Genomic DNA, 24,475 nt, shown 5'->3' with positions numbered 1-24,475 from the left:
GGATTTGAACTTGGACCTCTAGGTTTTCAGTCGATTTTATTAACCATATATATATATATATATATATATATATATATATATATATATATATATGTAAAGTTGGTTCGTTCTAAACGAATAAAACCATCTTTCTACATTACCAATTTATTTGAAATTTTCAGACAACTCATTTTTAAAGTCGAGGTATGTTTTTATGCTATTAAAATAAATTTACCTCGCGAATTATTAAAATTAAAATATTAAATAAAATAAATATATTTTTTTAACCGTTACTGCGAATCTGTTCTGTTGATAAAACTGAACTTCCGGCTCGATTCATTTCACAGCCACGAATTGACGAAAGGTTTCATTTTCTGTTAACTCGATAAGTAAAAAACTTACTCATGCAGAGAGTTGTTCGTGCTGAAATAATGTTATTATTTAAAAAGCCATTCTTAACATGGGGAAAGGAGGGTGTTTTGTACCTATTCCTTACAATTGAATAAAAACATATCATAAACTTTAAGTAAACGTGGAAAACGATTTAAAAAAAATAGCGCGGATCACTCTCTGCATTAGCACACACACACACACACAAAAAAATCCCATATTTTAAAAATTTAAATTCATTTATGTACTTACCAATTTTTTAATTTTATTTATGTTAAGGCTTTTCACTCATGAAACATTACGTTTTAATTGTTTCGTTTCTTTTCACGGCATTGTTTACATAAAAAAGTTTGTTTTAACTTTTTCTAAACTATTTAATTTTTACGACATGCCTCAACGTATTATAAAAACTCTAACCCCCCCCCCATGTTAAAAAAAAAACGCCCTTCCATAAACCTCGAAAGCCGTTCTTAATATGGGGAGGTTGTTCATTCCGAAAACCGTTTTAACATGGGGAAGTTAGGGTGTTTATAATATGCTGGGGCGAGTCGTAAAATTAACGAAGTTGCTATCTATTATTTATTGCAAAAATTGCTTGAAATTTATTCATTTGACAAAAAAAATTACATTTTGGTATTTCTTGGGCGTTGAGTTCCATGGCGACCAGTAGAAAAAAATAATAGTCGTTCCCTTAGTCTCCCACCCCACCCCGCACGTAACATATTTTATTTACTGACGTTGCTGTAACTACACGATTATTTGTCACATTTACAAACATTTATTTATTTATTTATTTAGTTTGAAAAAAGTTTTACTTTTTATGAATATTAAAAGAAAAATGGGTACTCATGCAGAGAGTGATCCATGCTGAAATAATAACGTTATTATTTAAAAAGCCATTCTTAACATGGGGAGGGAGGGTGTTTTGTACCTATTCTGTACTTTAACCTTGCAATTGAATAAAAAAAAAAACACGATTTAAAAATAGCGCGGATCAGTCTCTGCATTAGCACCGAAAAATGTTACTAAACATTTATTAATAATTTCTCACTTTTACAAACATTTAATTTTAAATTTCTTTTTAAATGACGACTTTTATCGACTTCAATAAAGTGGCCAGTTGTTAACTTAAAGAGAAAAAAAACCCGTTCCAATAATTAGAATTTTTATTTTTCTTATTTTAAACAGTTCAAATCATTAGAATTTTAAAAAATAAACAGTTCAAATTTTTGATAATTCAACAGTTCAAATAATTGGAATTTTACAAAATAAACAGTTCAAATAATTAGAATTTAAAAACAAAAAAACAGTCCACATGATTAGAATAGTTTCACGTAGTTAGTTAACCCTGTAAAATTCTGTGATTTGTTTCACAATATTTGTAAAAGCATCTGTCTGTGACATATCGCATATTTTAGGGTTAGGGTAATTTTCTGCCTCGACACCGCCTACGTCAAACGGCCTCTCCCCGAACTCAGAACGAGGCGGACGTTGGGACCATTTCCGTAAAGGATAACCCCCCCCTTTTTTTTAATAGTATTTTCGGGTGAGTATGCTGACAACAAATATCAGTTAAATTTGGCAAATAGCCCCCCCCCTCCAAAAGTAGTGTTTATTCCGGAAGCTGTTCTTAAGATGAGGAGGTGGGGGGGGTGATTATAAGGTGGACCTAATCTAAAAAAAAAAAAACAAGTTTTTTATGCGTGCACATAAGCAACTATTTTTTTATTAACTTTTTTTTTTTACTTTTTTATTTAAAAATTAGTAAATTTCAATGAATAGAATAATAAATCATTTATCATTAATGTGTTTTTGGTTTTGTGCTGAATTAAACTTTTTTTTTTCATTACAACAATAATGAACCAATTTAAATCTTCCGGCATGCGTTTAAGGGTTACGAAATTATCAATAAATCGTTTAGTTACTAAGCCAACGTCAGTAAATAAAAAAAAATGTTACGTGCGCATGCATTAGCCTTGACTGGGGGGGGGGGCCTCAGGGAGCGACCATTAAATAATTATGCTGGTCGCCATGGAACTCAACGCCCAAGGAGTACCTAAAGTGGCACTTATGCACTTATGTTATCGTGCTATTTTTTAAAATAGTATTTTCCTGTTAAATTCAAATTTTACAATATGTTTTTCTTTTATTAATTTGTTAAGTGAAAGTATAGATAACCCGGTCAGTTTCTAATGCGAGGAAAATCTAGCCCCCCCCCCCAAAAAAAAAGGGGTACTCTGGATAATAACAAAACATTAAAATTGCCTCAGTCTCGAAAGATTTCTTCTCTACTGAACGAGGAAAAAAACGGTGAAGTGTAGTTCACCTTCTGTTTCTCTCCCCCTCTCTCTTCCTCTCTTAATATTTCTCTTTATCCATCTCTCCTTTTCCCTCTCTCAATCTATCTTTCCCTCTATATCACCCTCTCCATCTCTCTTTGAGCCCCTTTCTCTAACTCCCTCTATCTCTCTCTCCTTTCCTCTGTCTCATCCCTCTGTTTCTAACTCTCCCCCTCTCTCTGTTTATCTATCAATCCCTTTATCTCTCTATCTCCTTCTCTTTCTCTATTTTCCTCTCACTGTCTCTTTTCTATCTATATATCTTCCTCTCTATCTGTCCATCTCTAATCCCTCATCCTATTTTAGTCTCCTAAATTTATTACAGTGAATAAGGCATTGTCAAAACATGGATAAATCCTATTTTAGTCACCTAATTTACTGACTGTGAGATTAGAAGTTATTTGGAAATTACTGCTACCTTGAACAGCACCAGAAGTAACTGGTAAAACCTTTCTAATTAAATTGATTTTGGCAGCCATTTGGTAACAAAATGACATAGCCTTAGCCCTTGCTGCATGAAGAATACCTGCGACCTTGCTGCCAAGTAGAAGAATTATTTATTCTACTTTAAAACATTCAATTTTTCAAAAATCTCATGTTCAACATCTCCAAAACATTCAATATGGGGAAAAATGCAAACTTATTGTTTAGGATGAATGCACAATGGTACGCAAAAAATCACTTGAGGCTCTTGGTCGATCCTTGCAAGATTTGCGTGGCAATGTCAGACCATTTGGGAATGCAGTAATATTGCTTGCAGGAGATTTCAGACAAATGTTATCTGTTATTCTTCAATCAACACCAGCAGATGAAATAAATGCTTGCCTCAAATACTCTACTTTTTTGTTCCATGTGAAGACATTAAACTTAACTCAAAATATGCATGTCAAGTTGCAGACTGTTCGATCCGCACAAAAACTTTTGCATCACTTGTGGGAAATTGGGTACGAAAAAGTGCCAGCTGATCAGAGTTAAGGACAAAATTCTTTGACTTTTAACTTCTGTAATTTCTGTTTATTTCATCAAAAGAATAGTTAGTTTAAAAGGTTTTTGCAGATATTCAAATTATAAGAATTCCATTTGACTGAGTGAATGAGCTATTCTTGCAGGTCAATACAAAGATGCCCATGAACTTAATGCTATTATTCAATGTAAAATTCCAAGTGAGGTAGTCAAATACAAATCCATCGACACTGTTGTGAAAGCAGATAAAGTGGTTAATTATCCAACAGTTATATTTGCCAGGGATGCCACCGCATGTATTGCAACTGAAATTTGGTGTACTAATTATCATGTTGTGAAATATAAACCAATCCAAGCTTTGCAATGGCACATAGCTTGCAGTAAAAAAGAATTAACAAACAATATCATAGAAACAACAATCTTAACAGGACCTTTCACAGATGAATATATCTTCATTCCATGCATTCCTATGATTCCACCGGATACATCATTACACTTTAGGAAATTGCACTTTCCAATTTTATTGTAATTTGCAATAACCATCAACAAAGCACAGGGAACAATCTTTACAATTGTGGGCCTTACAGTTACACACTGACTGTTTTTTCACATGGACAATTTATGTTACATATTCAAGAGTCACCAAACCGGAAAATCTCTATATCAGCTAAGAAAATGGAACAACAAAAACTGTACCCATGCAAAATGGAAATTTAAACCTATAAGAAACATGCTTTTTCTCATTTTGGAACTTTTTCCATTGCGCCAATTTGAGCCACAGCAACACGTGGCAGGGTACAGCTAGTATATATATATATACTTTCTTGAAGTTTTACATTTGGATTTTACTGTCGCTGGATTTTTTATCTTCCACCTTACTATCCATTCATGTGTAATCACCTTTTTATTTACCATATTCCCTCTGCTTAACTTATTTTGTTTTCAAGTAAGATCTTTGAGTTACTTGTTGTTTCATCGAATACTTCTGAATGCAAAATCTGATCCCGCATTTTGCTAATTCCTACCCTCTGATGAGAAGGAGAGTATTTCTTCGAAACTCCGCGGATTAAGGACTATCCATTTATCTAGTGTTTCCTTTTCAGATTAAATATGTTTTTAACTCATTTCAAAGTGTTTTTTAACATATTTTATTAACTGCTTGCTCATATATATATATGCTATGTACTGGACACATGTTATTTTCTGTCATAATTTTAGTTTGTTTGCTATTTTGCATGATATTTGAGTTTTTAATTTTCCTTTTACATACAACTAAAACAATTTTATAAATAAATACTAGCATGGGTGCCCGGCGTTGCCCGAGGTGTGTGTTGAGCAAAAAAAAAAGTGGTAGTAGACAGGCAGGCTTGAACCCGTACCGCGAAGGAAGAAAAGAACGGGGAAAAAACGTGATGTCTTTGCTGTTACGACCATCGCCAAACCAGAAGTGACGTAGGAAATTAAGGCTAGACAATCGAAAAGAGGGGATGACTTTCGAAAATATTGGTGAAAAAAGCGATTCCTTCCTGTAGAAAAGTACCCAGTTGAGGGTGAAGAATTAATGTTTTTAGCCAATTTTTCAATATTTGTCATCTGAAGGGTCAAGCTTCAAAACGATACTGATCTTGTGAAAATCCGGCGCCTCTGTCGAAAGTTTTAGGCAGACATGCAAACATACATACATTTATATATTGGTAGTTCAAATTTTCAACCTAAACCGATTAAAAAGCTTGCCCTATCTCTGAATACCCTTTATGTAAAATTTCAAATGTTTAGACCAGAAATTATCTGAGTAATTTGGTAGAGACCGCAGAGGTCAATTTTTTTTTTTTTTTATCTTTGACTCCTATTATGCCCCCTTTGCATTTGTTTTGGGCTCAAATCAAGTTATTAAGCTAGATCCATGTCCAAGGAACTTATATCTAAAATTCCAATTGTTTATACCCAAAATTGGTGGAGGAGTTTGGTAGAGTTATCAAAGATCAAATCGTTAAACTTTGACCCTAACTTTGACAGCGAAATTTCTGTCCGAAAACGGATTACAAAGATTTTTCCAAATCTCAATATCCTACATATAAAATTTCAAGTCTGTAGACTGAAAATTGACAGTTATTGTGTAGGGAAATGTACACAGACAGACAGACACTTTCACTATATAGATATATAGATTACTTACCAAATATCAGGCAAAATGATGAACATAAATTTGAGTTATTACAGAAAATAATATATATCCAATACTTATGTGTGTTGCTATATATATATATATATATATATAAACATTATTTATTTCATCATTTGGTTATTATTTGAAAATGAAAGAATATTTTTATTGGATTTTGCTGAGAAAAATAATCAGCATTTTAGTTGAAATTCCTTATATATTTCTTGATGAAATTGTGTCCAAGATGGGTATATTTGTTGATGACACTACATTCTCTTCAGAAACAATATCGATGGGAATGGCTGAATCCTTAGAAAAGGACCTGTTTCAGCTTTTGGCAAGTTGAGTGTTTCAACTGTTTAAAGAAATTGTGTGTGTGTGTGTGTGTTACCGTGGCTACCAAGAGTAAGAAGAAGGCCGATACACATGACAGTGTAACGTCACTTCCTGATTAAGTTATAGGTATAGACAACTGCCGGTATTCAACCACGTGGTCACGCTAACAGGCATAAAAAAATATGTTACCGATTGTCCATGTATGTTCTTAAGAGAAAGAACAATTCTCCATTCGGATAATAATTATTATAATTGCACACTTGGTATAATTTTAATCAAAATATCGTAAGTGAACTCATATTTGAACTTTTATTTTTATCGGAAAAAGTTGAATATTTCATTTTATTTATTTTTTTTTACTGCAAAACAAACAATTTTTATATAATATTTTTCAGTCTGTTCTTTTAATGATAAATAACTTTTCACTGAGTATTTTCAAATATTTTAAAGTTAGCATTTTTCACTGCAGTTTTTTTTTTTTACCATCAGTGAATTTTCAATATTTTAGCACCGAGCGTAATTTATTTCTTTGAAATATATTTAAAACTTCAAGTTTTTGTTTTTTATAACATTTTAACTGTAAATAATTTACATGATGGATTTGTATTACTGTACACATAGATTCGAAAAAGTTGTCAAAAAACAAATATATAACAAATAAATGTTATCAAAGGCAAGATAAGTTACTTTTCTACCAAACATGCCAACATTTTTCTTTTTATATCTATAAACATTGTATGATGTTCGAAGCGATTACACGTTTTAAAGTGAGTAAAACCACTAAAAACATATCCATTTAGGTAAGTAACTTATATTGCCTTTGATAATATTTATTTGTTATATATTTGTTTTTTGACAACTTTTTCGAATCTATGTGTGTAGTAATACAAACCCAAAATTTAATTTAACTTGAAAATAATATTTAAAATACACGTGCGTACACTGCATGAGCACTCTTATTCTTATAATAATAATAATAATAAAAATCTGGTGTAGATGACATTGACTGGCGCCACACCACACCACACCAACTAGTTGTGAAGGGTCAGGGAGGATGGAAAGACCGAGGTGGGAGAGTACTAACCAAATCTCCACTGGAAGTGTGCAGTTCAAATCTGGAACCTTGGGGAGGTATTTTGGCACCCAAACCTCAGGAAACACCAGTTGCTGATGCTAACAAGAAATAAGTGACAACGGTTGTTGGGATAACATGCAATCATCTGCACAAGTGGTCAAGAGAAATTTGGGGAGACTTGTTGTCACTTAGTCTCCAGGGAACACTACAGGTTACTGCCAGTGAGTGATCACTGATGATGGCTTGTGAGACAACTAATATGCTACGCATTTTGATGAAAAACATGGGGGAAAAATGGACATAGAAGAACAAAAAACCAAAACTTTAAATATAATTTCTGTATTTAATGTAATAGTTATTTAAATATTTCAACATATAATCTTGTGGGCAAAATTCAGCTTCCCAGTAAGGGGCACTCTGGATAGGAACAAAAATAATCTCAGTCATGAAAGATTTCTCCTCGACCGACCGAGGACAGAAAAGGTAAAGTGTAGCATCAAAACAGATACTACACTGTGATCTTGTTCCGAAGGCCAAAAATATTTGTGTTTAATGTTTCTTTGTTTGTTCCCTAAATTCATAATTCAGTTTTATCAGTATTAAATTGTATATTGCTTTAAAATTACTTAATTTTACATAGATAATATTTATGAATAAAGTTCAGTTTAAGTATTAATCGAACTGTGTTCCTTTTTTTTTTGAAAAATGTTTTATTGCTCTTTTTCAAATGGCCCTCATATAGTACTGACCGTCTGACAAACCTTACCTACATTGCCTGCAGACATTTTTCAGTTAACAGGCCTTCTTCTTACTCTCGGTGGCCGTGGTGTTACTAACACACACCTCCCATTTGTCTCAAGACAATGAATGCCTTTGTAGGAATGCCAGCACAGAAAGTCTACAGTGAAGCAAGGATTACATAATCGCTAACGGCACCTTTCTTGAACCACTATTGATTGACGCCAGTGACTAGGTCATGTCTAGAATAATTGTAAACAATGCTAGGAGAAAGAAAAACTAATGCTATTTCAGAGTTTTCCTTCTCCTAAACTAGTTGCACAACCAAGGCTTGAGTCTAGTTTATTTTAGCTAGAAGGAGAATACATAGATTCATACCTTTCCCAAGGTTATTAGTCAAAGTGATACATTAACCCTAACAGGACTCCAACCCAGTATGTTGAGCCCACAGTCTGTGCCTGCAACCACTCTACTGCAGCACTTAGAGGATTCAGGTTTCCTATTTCAAAAGTGAACTTTAACATAAAATATAAATCACCAAGGTCATCCAAATGGACTTGATTTAGAAACACTGAAAGCTTAAAGTTAGGTCTTTATAGCTAGAGAAATTTGTTGGCATTTCAATGTTATGTGTAAAACTACACAAATTAAAAAAGGCTTTGAAAATTGTTTTTAATTTGCAAAAGGGATGTCATATAACCTTTTTGCAGAGATGTATTAAGGTGGTGATTTATTACGAAATCTTGAACTCCAAGAACTTTTTTAATGAATTTGGTTATGAACAATTTCACAACCAATCACATCTTCTGACTTTCTGTTGCTAATTTGCCTTTTAAAGTTTTGCACAGTTTCACTTGCTCTGATCCTTTCATATCAAGAATTGCAAAATCTATCAATCCTGCTACCACAGTTTAGTTCACCTAAACTAGAAAACAATGACGAATACAGGTCATTAACTGACCGTTTCATTTTCCAGACTCTTAGTCAAAAGATTAGGGGTCGTTGATCTGATATTTCACAATTCATATAAGACATGGATGATAGCCACTTGTAGAAACGAGCTCTGAGATACCTCTTGAATGTTTCAATACGTTTGTTGAACCCGATTGTCAAACGTAACGTCATGTCTATTATAACGCCATTCCACAATGTCTAATATATATGGTAGCTTCCTTCAGTCTTGACAGACTATGGATACCCACTGTGTGGCAACTGGAGGTTTAGGACGACTGGAAACAATGCCAATATAAACGTCAAGCACATACAGCACCTAGAATTCTCAAATAGTCACCCATCTGATACTAGCCAGGCTCAACATTGCTTAATTTTTGTGATCTGATGAGAACTGGTGTGTCAACATGATTATGCATATATATATATATATATATATATATATATGCATTGATGATTCCTGAAAGGATAAAGCACTAGTGTCTGTAGGTATTTAATAAAATTAATTAAAAAAATTATAGTAAATAATTATATATATATTCCGGTTCGTTGGCTACCATGGCTCTTGTTGGCTGCGACGTTGTTTAGCTGTGGAAATAATTATATAATCTCTCACATTCTGAATATATATATATATACACACACACACACACACACACACACACACACGATGATGGACATGGATCTAACTTATTGACTTTACTTGATCCCTAAACAATAAATGTTAAGAGGTCATAATAGGGGTCAAAGTTTTAAAAAATTTACCGTTTTTTTTCCTCAGCATACACTTCAAAACACCTGGGCAACGCCGGGCACCGATTGCTAGTATATATATATATATATATATATATATATATATATATATATATATATATATATATATATATATATATATATATATATACACATACAGTGCCATGCAAAAGTATTGGGTACATTACATTTTTCTTCATAATTCTAATTAGGGTTCAAGATTTTACCTAAAATTTGGTCAGTATTCCTATTACAATCCAAACTTATATTTAGGGTAGTAATTACAAAATCAAAGTTTAAAAAGCTTATATTTAAGGAAAAATATAAATTAACAAATGCAAAAGTATTGGATACATTGATTTAATATTTGGTTGCATAGCCTTTATTGTGTTCAACAGCTTTTAGTCACTTTTTATAGTAGCACACATTTTTTGCAAAGATTTGCAAATATTTTGCACTATTCTTCACGCAGAACTCTTCTAGTTGTTGAATATTTTGTGGCTTCTTCTTGTGAACATCTTCAATATTTTCCACAAATTTCCAATTGGGTTGAGGTTTGGAGACTTACTGGGCCAAATAAGAACATCAATTTCGTTATTTTTAAGTCATTCTTTGGTTAGTTTGGCAGTATGTTTGAGATCATTGTCATCCTGAAACACAAAATTGCTATTATGTCCCCAAAAAATCAGCATATTTCTGGAGGTTTTTCTCCAGAATATCCCTGTACATACAAAATTCTTGTGGTTTCTCCCCATATGTTTTAACATAATTCAAACGTGATGTGACATGTTGACACTTCAACAATGGAACTGTTCTTGAAGATCTTGAAACAAAACCTGTACGATTTAGAACTCTACTGATTGTATCCTTGCTCACATCAATCCCAGCCAGGTCGGTTTGAATTTCACCAGGAGTAACAAAAGGGTTTCTTTGTACCTTTCTGCTCACTCACCTTGATTTAAAAAATTTTTTTTTCTTTTTTTTTATTACATTTTCACCCCAAACAAGGCACATTACCACTTTGGTGTAGGGGGCTACTATCAGGGGCAGCAACTACTGGGGCACTATGTAGGGATTTGGGCAGCAAGATGTCGGTTCACGTTGCACTTGAACTTCTGCATATCAGTACAGTTAGGGAAGCAGGAACCTGAATTCCAGAGTCTAGCGGTTCTGGGGAAGAAACTACTGGAGTAGAATGATCTTTTACATCTAGGGATCTCTGCTGTGTGTGGGGGTGGGATTTAGCTGCCTGTCGGGTTTGTCGAGGGTGTCTACGTCGTGGGGGCACAAGTGTCTGCAGTTCGTCAGAGCATTCACCATTAAAATACTTGTAGAACAAGCAGAGGGATGCAACGTTTCGTCGATGGGACAGAGGCTGAAGCTTAGATGCCAGTTCAGGGCCTATCAGATTGGCGACTCTTTTGAACTTTGTCTAGGAGCAAGAGACTAGTAGCAGATGCACCAGCCCAAATGTGACAACAATACTCCATACATGGGCGAATGGTGGCCTTATAGAGGTACAAGATACTTTCAGGTGTCAGTAGTTTTCTAACACGGTAGAGAGAGCCTACCTTTTTCGTAGTGGCCCTGGCAATGTTTTCAATATAATTGTTCCAGCTCATGTTTCCTGTTAGGCTAAGCAGTTTGAACGATGTACTCTCAGACAGGGAGTCACTGACCATTGCTATTGGTGGCAGAGAAGGTTTCTTGTAATTATTGAAGGAAACCAGTTTAGTCTTGGCAGCATTGAATGTGACCATCCATTTTATGTCCCCATTCCACTACAGATTGGAGGTCATCCTCTAGTGTTTTTGCCATTTCTTTAGATATGTGTTCATTTGTTTTCCTGTCATGCCTGTTATAGAGTGTAGTGTTATCAGCATATATACCCATCTCAGAGGCAGTTTTGTCGGGGAGGTCATTAATAAATATCAGGAACAATATAGGTCCAAGAATAAACCCCCGAGGCACTCCCGCATTTATATCACAGTGTTTAGATGTTCGACCGTTGAGGACAACCTGGATTTTTCTCTTATCTAAGAAGGATTTAATTATGCTAAGTATTCTACCAGTGATACCGTATGATTTAATTTTCCTGAGGAAACCCTTGTGCCATACCCTGTCAAAAGCCTTAGATATATCTAGAGCTACCACTCTGCCCTCCCCCGCTTTGTCCAGTGAATGGTATATACGTTCAGAGATTACAGTGAGGATGTCAGCTGTGAAACGGGCTTGTCTAAATCCATATTGTTTGTCAGTCAGAAGTTTAGCATCTTTTTTTTGTTGTTTAATTCATTTCCTTGGTCGACCACATCTTGGAAGATTTGCAAAGCTTCACCAGGGTTTTTAAACTTTCTAATAACGTTCCCAACTGTACTAAGTGGTAGATTAAGTGCCCTTGATACCCCTTTCCGTCTTTTTGCTTATCAATGATTTTTTGACAAATATCTAATGACAGCTCTTTAGTTTTAAGCATTTTTCTAAATGAACTAGTTGACTTTGAAGCAGGTGAACACAAATCGGAAGAATTTTATAAAAATTATTTTGATATAAAGCTCTCTGATTGGTCAGTGATAACTCGCTTGCATTATTGCAACATGCAAAGCAAAATTCACCTAAAATTATTTTAGAAAAGGTTTTTTTTTAAGTGTATCCAATACTTTTGCGTTTGTTAATGTATATTTTTCCTTAAATATAAACTTTCTAAACTTTCATTTTGTAATTACTACCTCAAATATAAGTTAGAATAGTAATAGGAATATACTGACCAAGTTTTAGGTAAAATCTTGAATCCTAATTAGAATTATGAAGAAAAATGTAATGTATCCAAAACTTTTGTGTGGGAGTGTGTGTGTGTGTGTATGTATATATATATATATATATATATATATATATATATGATCAAATTTTACCACTGCCAATCATTAGTGTTCTCACTGACCAATTGACACTCATTAACTCTTATCCTCGAGTAGCCTCCAAATCTTGATAAATGTTGACTACCTTCTAAAAAAGAAATGTCCTTTTTGGGAAGTTAGATTTTCCCTATATTAAAAACCGACCTTGTGTCTAACTCTTCTCACAAGGACAGAGTTAGACACAGGAAACAAAATAAATAAGATACAAGTAAATAGGAACTTATGGAAATACACTTTTTGTTATGAGTTATTTCGTTTTCTAATGATTTTGTTTATTACATTTCATTTTCTGTTTTTTTTTGTTTTTTTTTTACTAAAAAAACAAAACAGACAAAATGTTATTTTGATGGGCTTTGTTTAACGTCAAGTAGGCGAAACAAGTTAATCTTTTATTTCTAAAAAAAAAAAAAAAAAAAAAAAAAAAGAAAGAGAAATGTTGTAAACATCGTTTCTATAAGCGTATTTGACAGCTGGAATAGTTATCAATATATATTGATCACAAGCTGAAATATATATATATATATATATATATATATATATATATATACACACACACATATATATATATATATATATATATATATATACACACACACACACACACACACACAGGTCATAACAGTAAATGTGAATTAAAAACTTTAAAGGAAATGTAGTTGGGGATAATTAGTTCAAAAGCAATTTATTTTGATGCGTTTGTATTACAAAAAAGTTTGATATTAAATATAACCATGTATAGTTATCTTAATATTATCCGTAACTTGATAATCATCCGTTAACGATATTATTTTTGAGGGAAGACCGGATTGAAGCAAACTGACGGAAAGAAAGGTTTCGTTTTAAAACTTATAAGAGCAAATACTTGGCTTCTGCATATTAAAGTTTAATTCAGGCCATTAAAAGAAAAATAAAAATAAAATCAAAAGTGGGTTTTTTTTTTTTAGTATGACAGGAACTTTATTTATCTGAAAATACATAATATAAAAGGTCATTTACATTTTATTTGTTTTATAAACAAACAATTTTGAAGAAAACACTCCTTTTTAAATATTTTTAATATTTGAAATTTATTTCCGACAGTGTGTAGTATGTTTCATACATGAAGCAGCTTTTTTTTTCTTTTCATATTGTTTGCAGGGGCTTATTACTAAATGAGCAATTTACTTAGTGTGCAGGGATGAATATAAACAACAAATATTACAAAGTGGAAAATAAGACTCGTACAGAATTTAGCATAAAGAAGAAAAAGTAGCTTAATACATAACATACTTCATTAATATCAAAATATTTAAAATTTTTTGTTACAGTTTGACAAGTTAAAATCTTAATAGACAACCTGTGACCCATTGGATCAGCGTACACTAGTGTATACATTACATATATTTAAATGGTTAAATCAAGTGTCCAACGAAAGAAAGATGTATATTTAAATAAGGGAGTAGTCACCAACAATGTGTGTTTTTTAACATTATTTTATCATTCCATGTCTTGGATTTACATTGAGAATTATGTTTGGATCATTGTAATAATGTTTTTAAGTCATTGAAATCGTTTTTACGCGCGTTTCAGATGTTCTGTGAAGCGTCCTCGTCAGAAATTATTTTCAAAAAATGCTTATATATATATATATATATATATATATATATATATATATATAAGTTTAACTATGTAATATATACACTACATTACATAGTTAAATAAAGCATATATTAGTTTAACTATGTAATATATACACTAGTATACAATGTACGAACACTAATCATGATAACTAAAAAGAAATTATGTATAATTTTCTTTCAGTTATGTCATCTTCTTACTCTCGTTCTTTTGCTCCTGCTGCTATTGCTCCTCTCTCTATTCGCCTCTTTATTGATATGCTTCTTTACTTGTGCTAATTACTGGTAGCTTGGAAATTGAATACTAGCCTATGGAGTCAAGGATGACTGGTGACTGGATTTGAATCCCCTAACTGACGTTATCATTTCTTATATTGATAAGAATGTAAGTTCAAAAGACATCTGTCTTTAGGTTTAAAATAATTAATATTTATTTGCATGTGTGTGTGTACATGTCAAAAATCAAAGATTATCATAGTTTTAATATATGTACACACTGATAAAAACACATTCCTTTTTCACTTTTGACGAAGAGATTTTATTCAAAAAAATTTTGGGATATGAACATCTATCATCCTGTACGACACATTATGTTGGTAATTAAATATGAGTGAAAATTATTGAAATTCCTTATCGTTTCCAACATCTTTTCTACATTGACTCGTGTCAATGACATTTTCCACAAGGTGCATTGTAATAGCCTTCAAACACAACTCCTTTCATACTACGCACACAATGCTTCTAGCGAACTACAACATCCTCCTTAAAAACATGCTTCATCAGTGTTCACACTTATTATTATTATTTTTTTTACTGTTGTTCACCCCAAACTAGGCATATTGCTACTAAAGCAGAAGTGACTACTATGATAGGGTACTGGGTGAGTAACAAGATGTTTGTTTATATTACATTGTAATTTCTACATGTTGGTACGATGAGGGGGGGAACAGGTAGTAGGGAAGGAATTAGTACTAAAATATTCATATAAAAAAATCATAGAATTATGCCAGTAATTTAATATTTTGTATACAAATTTTTATTTCTGACTAGCCTGGGTGCTCGGTGTTGCCCAGGTGTTTGGAGGTGTGTGTTGAACACAAAAAAAAAGTGGTAGTAGGCAGGCAGGCTCAAACCCGTACCTTGAAGGAGGAAAAGAACGTAAAAAAAACGTGATGTCTTTGCCGTTGTATCCATCACCAAACCGGAAGTGGCAAAGGTTAAGGTTAGTCAATCGAAAAGAGAGGATGACTTTTGAAAATATCAGCGAAAAAAGTGACCCCCCCCCTCCTTGTAGAAAAGTGCTCAGTTGAGGGTGAAGGAATTAATGTTTTTAACCAATTTTTTGATATTTGTCGTGTGAGGAGTCGAGCTTCAAAATGATACCAATCTTGTCGAAAGTTTTTGGTATACATACATACATACATTTAAACACACAGGTGAGATTTATATTATAGATGACCTAAAAATGACAAAAAAGTAACATTGTTAAATTTTTATCATAGCATGAAAGACTTATTTTTGAGTTCTTTTTTTTTTTGATTTCTAGAAGTATTTGGGTACGGTGTGATTGAATATCAGAATCAAATTTATCACTGGCAAGTAATTTTTATGAAATTAAAACTTTCATATTCCCATGTTTTATGCAATACTTTAAAGTAGCCACCATTTTTTTCTCTTGTTACTTCACCTGTTGTTTGAACTAAATAATTACAACAGTTTAGTTTTTAAATCTGAGGTGGTTGTCTTACTTGCTATTTGCTTTTTTGCCTTTCTTGAAATGTTTTCAATGTGGGCAGTTGAGGGGGAGGTTACTCATCAATTTTTGCATGATGGGATGTATATGAACATCTTCTCTTCTCTGTCTATTTTCTTATCTATCTATCTATCTATCTATCTATCTTCAATATTAATAAAATAGGATTAATTATTCCCCTAAAGAAAAAAAACAAACATTATAGCTTGGCAAATACAGACGCCACATATAAATTCATTATGATCAGACTGTTGGCTATTATCGTATGTAGATTTTTCATATATTTGCAGTCGCATTCATCCGTTATAATAAAATCATATATTACTTCCTAGGAGCATCACAATCCAGACCAGGTCTATATTAAGGTTGGTAGCACATTTTTCTCCCTAATTATTTTCTCCCCCCCCCCCACTCTCTCTATCATAACCGAGAAGTTCTTAATATTTGTAACAAGTTTTACCCATGAGTCTTTTTTAACTATTTCTCAGACAGTTTGACCGCTCCCATTTGTTGTTCACTTGCGTTTCTCAAAATAAGAGATTGAGTTTGTGGTCATTTCCAGATGGTTAAATAGAAAACAAAATAGCGTCACTCATTCAACCAAAAAAGTAGGCTTATTCATTTATCAAAGCACATTCACACCTGTAAGATTACTTTTTCATATGTAGTTAATTGGGTGGGGGAACTTACTGAATCTGCTCTGGTTTTATGACATACTTTCACCAGACAACACCGGTACATGGGTTCTGCTAGTATATAATAGATGCAAAAGTTTTGTTTTTTTATCACATCTATATTACCATAAAAACAGCTTGCTGTTCAACAATACAACATAGTCTTTGGAAATATATATAGTAAAAAGCAAAGATCCAAACACAACTATTTGTATGTCTAATTTGCATAAATTTTTTTTAAAAGTTTAGAAATGTTTGGTATTCATTTGTAACTTTATTGCCCTATTTTCTTATATGCAATAGTTTTATCTATATTAGTAATTAAAAGTGATTTAATAAAAAATTAATAAATTACCAAAGTCGTTCTTCAAATATTTTCATTAATTTTCAAGGGAGATAATTTAAATAAAAACTTTGTTTTTGAAATTACAATAGATTAATATTAAAGGTATACTTAGAGCTAGATTACTAGTTGTCGGATAGCAGGTAGTTTTTTCCTTGTATATAGCTATACATATGTACAGGATTTAAAAAAAAAAATTAAATTGACAACTGTATTTTCTTTAATTGTGAATTTGGCACCTATCAGTTACTTTCAGTTCAGCTTGGTTCGGCAATTTATCATGAAGAGACTGACACTCAAGCAGCATTTGCAAATTATTTCAACCTCAGGGTGTATTCATTTAAATCATTACTTAAATCATCTATAAACCGTCTATAGAAACAACTTGTAATGATTTAAGTAAATACATCCGTAGGTTGAAATAATAAAAACATATATATCTATATAATTATAAAACTCAAATGATCTTGTATCGATGTACGTAACCCATTTTCCAGTTTACGACATCTGGTTGCACATGCGCGCATGATCTGCGCACTAAAGTATTAACGTTATTATTTCAAAATTATTATTTAACATGGGAAGAGTGGGGTTTAAAATAACTTAAACGTAATACAGAAATGAACAATGTAAAAAAAAAAAAAAAAAAGCAAATATATCAAAATTTGAATTTAACTATAATAAGTATTATGGTATCTGTTCAGTGCACATTTACCTATAAATATGGCCAACCACTTATAATTCAGTAACTGTAAATTTTTTTTTTTTAAAATAATCAATTATAATAAACAGAACGACTCAGAAATCTATCTATATTCTTTTTTCATTTTAATATACTTTCATAAAAATGTTTCTGTTATGTCAAAAAAACCCTATTTTCTTTACGTCACAAGTGTCACACTCATACATGAATTCCATAGCTATTATAACATACTGACCCAACGGGTTACGGGTAGTCAAGTGTGTGTGTGTATATATATATATATATATATATATATATATATATAATATTCAATAGAGAATCGACTCTCTAATAATAAATACAAAATCTGCATGAATTAAAATATAGTTAAACATATTTTATGGCCTCCCCTTTACCCCTGCTAGTCTTAAATAAAAGCTTATTCTTTGACTTTCAGTAAACACTGATTATTTATTTATTTCTGAGTTCAATATTAAATGAATATAGTATTTGAGTGACTTTTTTTTTACTTAGTCATCATATATCAAGAGAAACACTAAGAGGATAAAGTTTAACTGCAGGATTGTTAGTTGAAGGAATACTCATTTAGTTTTAGTTAAACATGCTTTGAATATTTGGGCCCAACAAGCATCTATATATATAAAAGCGAAAATGTATGTGTGTATGATGTATGTTTCTGTGTCTGCTAAAGCTTTTGACCGACAGAACAAAAATTCACAAACTTGGTCTCATATGAAAGCCCCATCCTCCGGACGACAAATATCGAAAAATTGGCCCAAAAGGACCATCAGAAGTGCGTCAACTGATCGATTTTCTGCAGGGGGGTGGGCCCCAAAAAAGTGACATTTTAATGTTAAACATTACATATTTTTAAATCAATTTATAACTGCCCCCAAAAATACGGGCGCCAACTCTTCTACATAAAGTATACACGGGGCCGTTTATTTTGGGTCAACTTGTATTTAAAACCCGCTGAGTCATGTCACGTGATCTTGACGTCAGCAAGCTGTAATGGCAGTCTGAATTTAAAAAGCGTTGTTATCGGTAAAAAAAATTTAACCCTCACACAAGCTAAACTATGAACTTCTATGCTATGACAACATTATCAAAGTTATTAGCACGTTAAAAATAGTTAGATACGATAGTTAAATGAAAAATTACAAGCCAAAAATGTGAAGTAAAAAAAAAAAAATACGCTTACAAAAAATATTAACGATCAAAGTTTTTACAAAAAACAAACCCAGACGCCATTTTCTTTTTTAGTAACACTCTTTAGAGTAAGGAAGACGAAGTATGAGAGAGAGAGATGCAAACAGAGAGAGAGAGACGCAAACAGAGAGAGAGAGAGAGAGAAAGAGAGAGAGAGAGAGAGAGAGAAACGTCAAATTTTTCACCCCGAAATCGACAATTTTCGACAGGGAGGGAGGTCAACAACGCATGCGTCAAATGACGTCATGACCTGATTTACTTTCGCTTTAGCTCAGGTAGTTAAGGCCTTGCTTCATTATCTAAACATTCTGGGTTCGAATCGTGGTGTGAGATGTTCTTTTTTTTTTTCGATTTTTTAAAATTTAAATATGTATTATTTAAGCCATTTTTCACGTAACGTTCGTTTTTCTGTTTTTTTTTTTTACTTCCCTTATTCTTAGCGATACCCCAAAACACCCGGGTACCAACCGATTTTTTTAATTTTAATATCGAAACAGGCTTATTTAAGCCATTTTTCACGTGTTTGTTTGTTCTGTTTTCATCGTTCGTTTGCCTTACGTTAGTTATTTTGTGTTTTTTTTCGATGTTTTGATTACCCCCCCCTCCGCTTAATTAAAACGTTTTCTTTTCTTACTTCGCTTATAACAATGCTTACATCGTCAGCGTCGTCGTCGTAACGCTCAACGACTTTCAAACATCTTTCACTTATTCGCTTATAACAATGCTTCATTCTGGCTGGCCGATTTTATTTTCAAACTTCGCCCCAGAGCTACGGCTTCGATCCTCCCCCCTCCCCCCGGTTTCTTTTTTATTTAACACCACACACACCTACAAACACCCGGGCAACGCCGGGTACCCCTCACTAGTTTATCTATAAAAATCAGACTTTTATACTTATGGATGACCAAAATAGCCTATAATTATCTTCATCTCTCCTGAACACTAGCCCAGTCTAGTAATAATCCTTTCAAGCATTAATTTATAAAAATCGCTTTTATATTCGTGAATAGCACAGATAACCTATAATTTTTCTCATCTTTCTTGAATATCACAGAAACAGTGAATGTTAAGCTAGCAGCAAAAGGAACACAGAGAAAAGCAATATTAAAAGAAAGTAATAATGATTATAATAGAACATTATGAGTATATGTATATGTGAATGCCATAACTGTTTTAGTATTACTAAACCGAGATGGTAGTGTTCAGGAGTACTGCATAAACATAAGATTATATTTGTAGGGTTTTCTATAACTGAAATAAATTCATTAAAATATGCATGTCAGGAAATATGTAGAATAAATAGTGTATGAATTTTATTCTGTAGTCTTTATTGGATAATTTGATTGATGGTCAACAAACTGCAGTCATTATTGTTTAAGCTACTGTAAACTGGTGAGCCAACAACCGGATTAACAATCTTTCTCCATTTATTTTTAATCAACAGTGGATCAAGTCATTACACAATGCATGGTTCACATCTCCACCCAAGGAAACAAATAATGGGTGTCAACTCAAACTATTTTTAGGTTACTGTATTTTTGACTCTGTAAAACAACAACAAAAATGTCAATTTCTACATATAATGACATACATAGTAAAAAAAACATAATGTCATGAATAAATGTAAAAAAAAAAAAAAAAAAATCTTGCGTCCTCAGACGGAAATTGAATTTGAAATCGCTTTTTAGCAGGCTAGTGTTTTATCGATTTAGCCACTGGGAAACTGTTATCAATAAATCAAAATGAATCAACTATAGGCTTGAGCAACCCTTGATCCTTACTTTTATAATGCTGAATGTTTAGCAAGACTGTATCGAGTACCATCTTTTTCTTTTTTTTTTTTTAAGTCTTTGGTATAACTTGACCGAGTATTTAACCTCATTTCCCAGTCCATTAATGAGCATTCTAACCATTATATCGATGGAAGTAGATCAAATAACATTCAAGTAAGAGAAATTGCTTATCAGAAATCGAGGGGAATAGAAAGTATTAACAGTGAAAATTAAAAAGTGATTTTAAGTGGTGTCATTGGTGGCAGGAAGATGACTTGGAACTATGGATGATTAATTTTCATTTACCTCCACATCACGTTACATTTATAGGGATTTTCTGTACTTGTGTAGATTGGTGATTGTTTGAACCAATGCATTTCAGATAAAAACATTATTATATACTTATGAGTCCCATCGAAATTAGGAAAAATCCTCAAAAGTATGAAAACTGATCTAGTAGGAAAATAATTACAAGTACAAATAAAAATTATTGAGTTTAGTAGTTTATAGTTTTATCATTTTTTGATGTTGGAAAGTTCACAAGAATCAGGGGGAGGTAACTGTAATCAATAATTTGTACTAATTAAGTATGTACTGCCATGTTTAAATGAACATAATTGTAGTTAATATTTTATTTAAAATACTTCTAGCATATTATCTATTAGATCTTTTTTTCATTTTTTTTGTTTGAGGCTTGCATTTTTAGTTAAATATTGTAAAAATTGGCTTCTGGATCCATAGTATTCAAAAAAGCAAATTTTCTAAATTTCCAACAACCTTGAGTGGCCATAAATCAGTGGGTAATTCTACAAAAATAAATTTAGTATCATTGTTTATACTTTGCCAATATCTATCTATCAACATTTTTAGAGATAATGAAAATAAAATTTTATTCAATGTATATATTGTTGAAGATATTAAAGTAAAAGAAATAGGGGGGAAAAAAAGAAACCACTCTAATTTATATAAAGGATGTGTGAAGATTGGTTTTTCCTATTTCATTGAGTTACAGATCATGTGACAATTAGCTAGTCAACAATTGGTTAATTCAATCACATGGTTACAAATATAAAATCCAGGCCTCTGAAAAAACAAAAAAATCAGCAACAAATGACTTGCAAAAAATGCTGTAGAGTTTATTTACCGACCTGTTTACTGTTAATGTGCTGAAACTGCTATAATTTTTATTTCAAAATTTTATGTTGTTTAAAGCAGCTTTAACAACACATAAAAAAGATGGCTGCCTGTAGATATATATATATATATATATATATATTGTATTTTTTTATTTCCTAGGTTAGAAGATGTCAACTCCAGCCACAGCTCCACCTAGCTACAATGAAGCAGTTGATTCTCCAGGGTACTATGATAATCCTGCATTCACTACAGTGAATAGCCCAATGTCGCCGGCCATGATAGCTACAGTTGGCAGGCCCTCTGCAATGATGAGTGGAGATATATATACTGAATCTGCCCCACAAGATGAATCTCCAGGTAAGTTGTTGCTTCTCTTTTTTAATTTCTCACAAGCAGCAAACAGTGATGCTTATGTGATATGATCACACCTGACAACATCACCGACCCCATCATTGTTTCCATTGTCTTTTCTTTCATCTTCACTTCTGGCCAGGTTGTCTTTCTCACATTGGTGGCTGCCAAGGGGAACGTGCATGGGTTCACAAGTATATAAAAAAAATGAAACAAAACACAAACTCCAATACATTCTGCAAATATGTTGTACTCTGGGTGCGTGTGTGACACCATCAATCCTATACATGCTAAGGTACACATCTACGTTCTGTCTAGGCCATGTTTGTCAGTTGATGTTAGCTCATCTCAATCTCCTAAAGCTCTCTTGATCTGGTTCAAGTCACAAGCTGTGTTCAACTTTAACTGGAAAATCTCAATTATTGCAAACCCAAGATTGTCTGTAAACCATCCCGCAACTGTCGCAAAACTCTTCGTTACCCCAAAATTGACCTAAACACACTGACTTCCATTGTTTTTGGTCTTGGATATGACCTTAAACTATATCCAGTGGTGAGACCCCAGCTTGCGGGCTTTGGGAAATGTGGAGCCACCCTTTAATTGCCATTGCTCCCAGGTCCACTTGACCCAAAGTGGTAATACCTGTTAGGGTCCCAACTATGGGTTAAATAGAAACCGACTTGAAAACAACAAATATATTCTATTAAAAAAATTTTCTTCAAAATTTTTGGATTCAGTATTAAATAACCTGAAAAGGGTTGATATGACGTAAAACAAAAACAACCAACCAATCCATTGTTTTTTTGTTTTTTTTCAAAGGAGTCACCACTTCTCAAGGCCCAGAGGCTAAAGGATAAGGGTCATGAGTATACATGTCGTAGTCATCTTTAATAGTAGAAATTTGGTAAATTGGATGACTTAAGGGGATGGCTCATCAAGAATTTGTTCATGTTGGACTTGAAGACAACCATATTGTAGTCAGTTGGAAAGCAAGAAAACAGAACAGTTCCACAGGCATGCAGTTCTAAGAACAAAACTTTGTTCATGGAATCTACATTTAGGTTCAGGTACCGATAAAGTGTGGGGGAAATTGTTGATAATGGTTTCAGCTAGACAAGTGTTTTTCATGAAATTAAGAACAGAGGGGGACCATAGATCGGAGCTCAAACGGGCACTTACCATGAAAATAATGATAGAGCAGACAGATTCGCAACGTCTTTTCTGTGGCAAAGAGTTGCAGGGAAGAGAAAAGGGTATCCTCCTCTATTTTGAACTCTTTACAAGGCCAGATAAACTGCCTTTAGATGGACGTACTTTGCTCTTATATAGGTAGAGAATTGCATCAGCAGTGAGATATTTGATAGAACAGTAGAACGATCTCACCATTTTTCCCAGCAGCCATGGCAACGGATTTGATGTATGTGTTTCATCTCAGATCATGAATAAAGGTCAGATCAAGGAGTTTGTCAAAAGATGGAGCCTCCCCAAGACAAGAGCCATTCATTTCGATTCATGCCAGACAGGAATCAGAGCGTTGATGATGGAAAGATAGAAGCTTGGTCTTAGATGCCTTAAAATTAACCAGCCACCTCTTTCCCCATTGTTCCATGTGATCAAGATCATAGGAGAGAGAATCAGAGAGAACTTAGGCATTTATGGCCTTTGAAATGTTGTCATAGATGGTAGTCGTCAGCATAAATTTTTACAAATGATCATAGGATGTGATTTGGAAGATCATTGATGTAGATCAGGAAGAGAGTTGGGCCCAGGATGGACTCCCGAGGAACTCCAGCATTAATACTGTGAACTTCTGATTTCTGCCCAAAAACCACCACTCTTATGAACCTATCAGAGAGGAATGATTTAATAATTGTAAAGACATTTCCAGCTATACCATAACTGGAGATTTTGTGGAGTAGACCTTTATGCCATACCCTATCAAAGGCCTTTGATATCTCAAAGGCAATTGTCCTAGAATGGAAGCCTCCATCGAGAGGTTTGCTAATCCTATGAGATATTACTGTTAGCACATCTGCTGTAGATCTAGCAGAATGGAAACCATGTTGCATGTCACTGAGGAGGTTATTTTTGCTGAGGTAGTTGACTACTTCTCTATTTAACACAGATTCTAGCAACTTACTCATGACACACCGGAGACTGATTGGTCTGTGTTGAGAGGGAGATGAGTGATCACCTGAATTTTTAAATATGGGACATACTGATGAGATTTTCCAAGGTGTTGGGAAGCATTTCTCCTTTGTAAGCTAGTTCTTGTTGAAGCTTTTGAGCACTATAATAGGAATGCCATCAG

General features: G+C 33.1%; 1 protein-coding gene across 2 annotated transcripts in view; it reads left to right on the top strand.

The window, feature by feature from the left end:
- The window catches only part of LOC145284541 (protein lifeguard 1-like), a 164,378-nt gene that overhangs the window by 62,113 nt on the left and 77,790 nt on the right, over positions 1 to 24,475 (top strand). The window contains exons 2-3 of one of the 2 annotated variants that reach the window (XM_080133445.1): positions 16,308 to 16,340; positions 21,973 to 22,170. In XM_080133445.1, coding sequence (XP_079989571.1) covers positions 21,981 to 22,170 — 190 coding nt within the window. In that variant the 5' untranslated portion in view covers positions 16,308 to 16,340; positions 21,973 to 21,980. The remainder of the gene's footprint in view (positions 1 to 16,307; positions 16,341 to 21,972; positions 22,171 to 24,475) is intronic. The other variant, XM_080133444.1, reaches the window with a different exon arrangement.

Source organism: Euprymna scolopes, chromosome 9 (assembly GCF_053919585.1).
Source record: "Euprymna scolopes isolate OS-2025 chromosome 9, ASM5391958v1, whole genome shotgun sequence".
In the NCBI taxonomy this organism is placed as follows: domain Eukaryota; kingdom Metazoa; phylum Mollusca; class Cephalopoda; order Sepiida; family Sepiolidae; genus Euprymna; species Euprymna scolopes.
The sequence above is the reverse complement of the archived record's forward strand: the minus strand, read 5'-3'. Positions and strand labels throughout refer to the sequence as shown.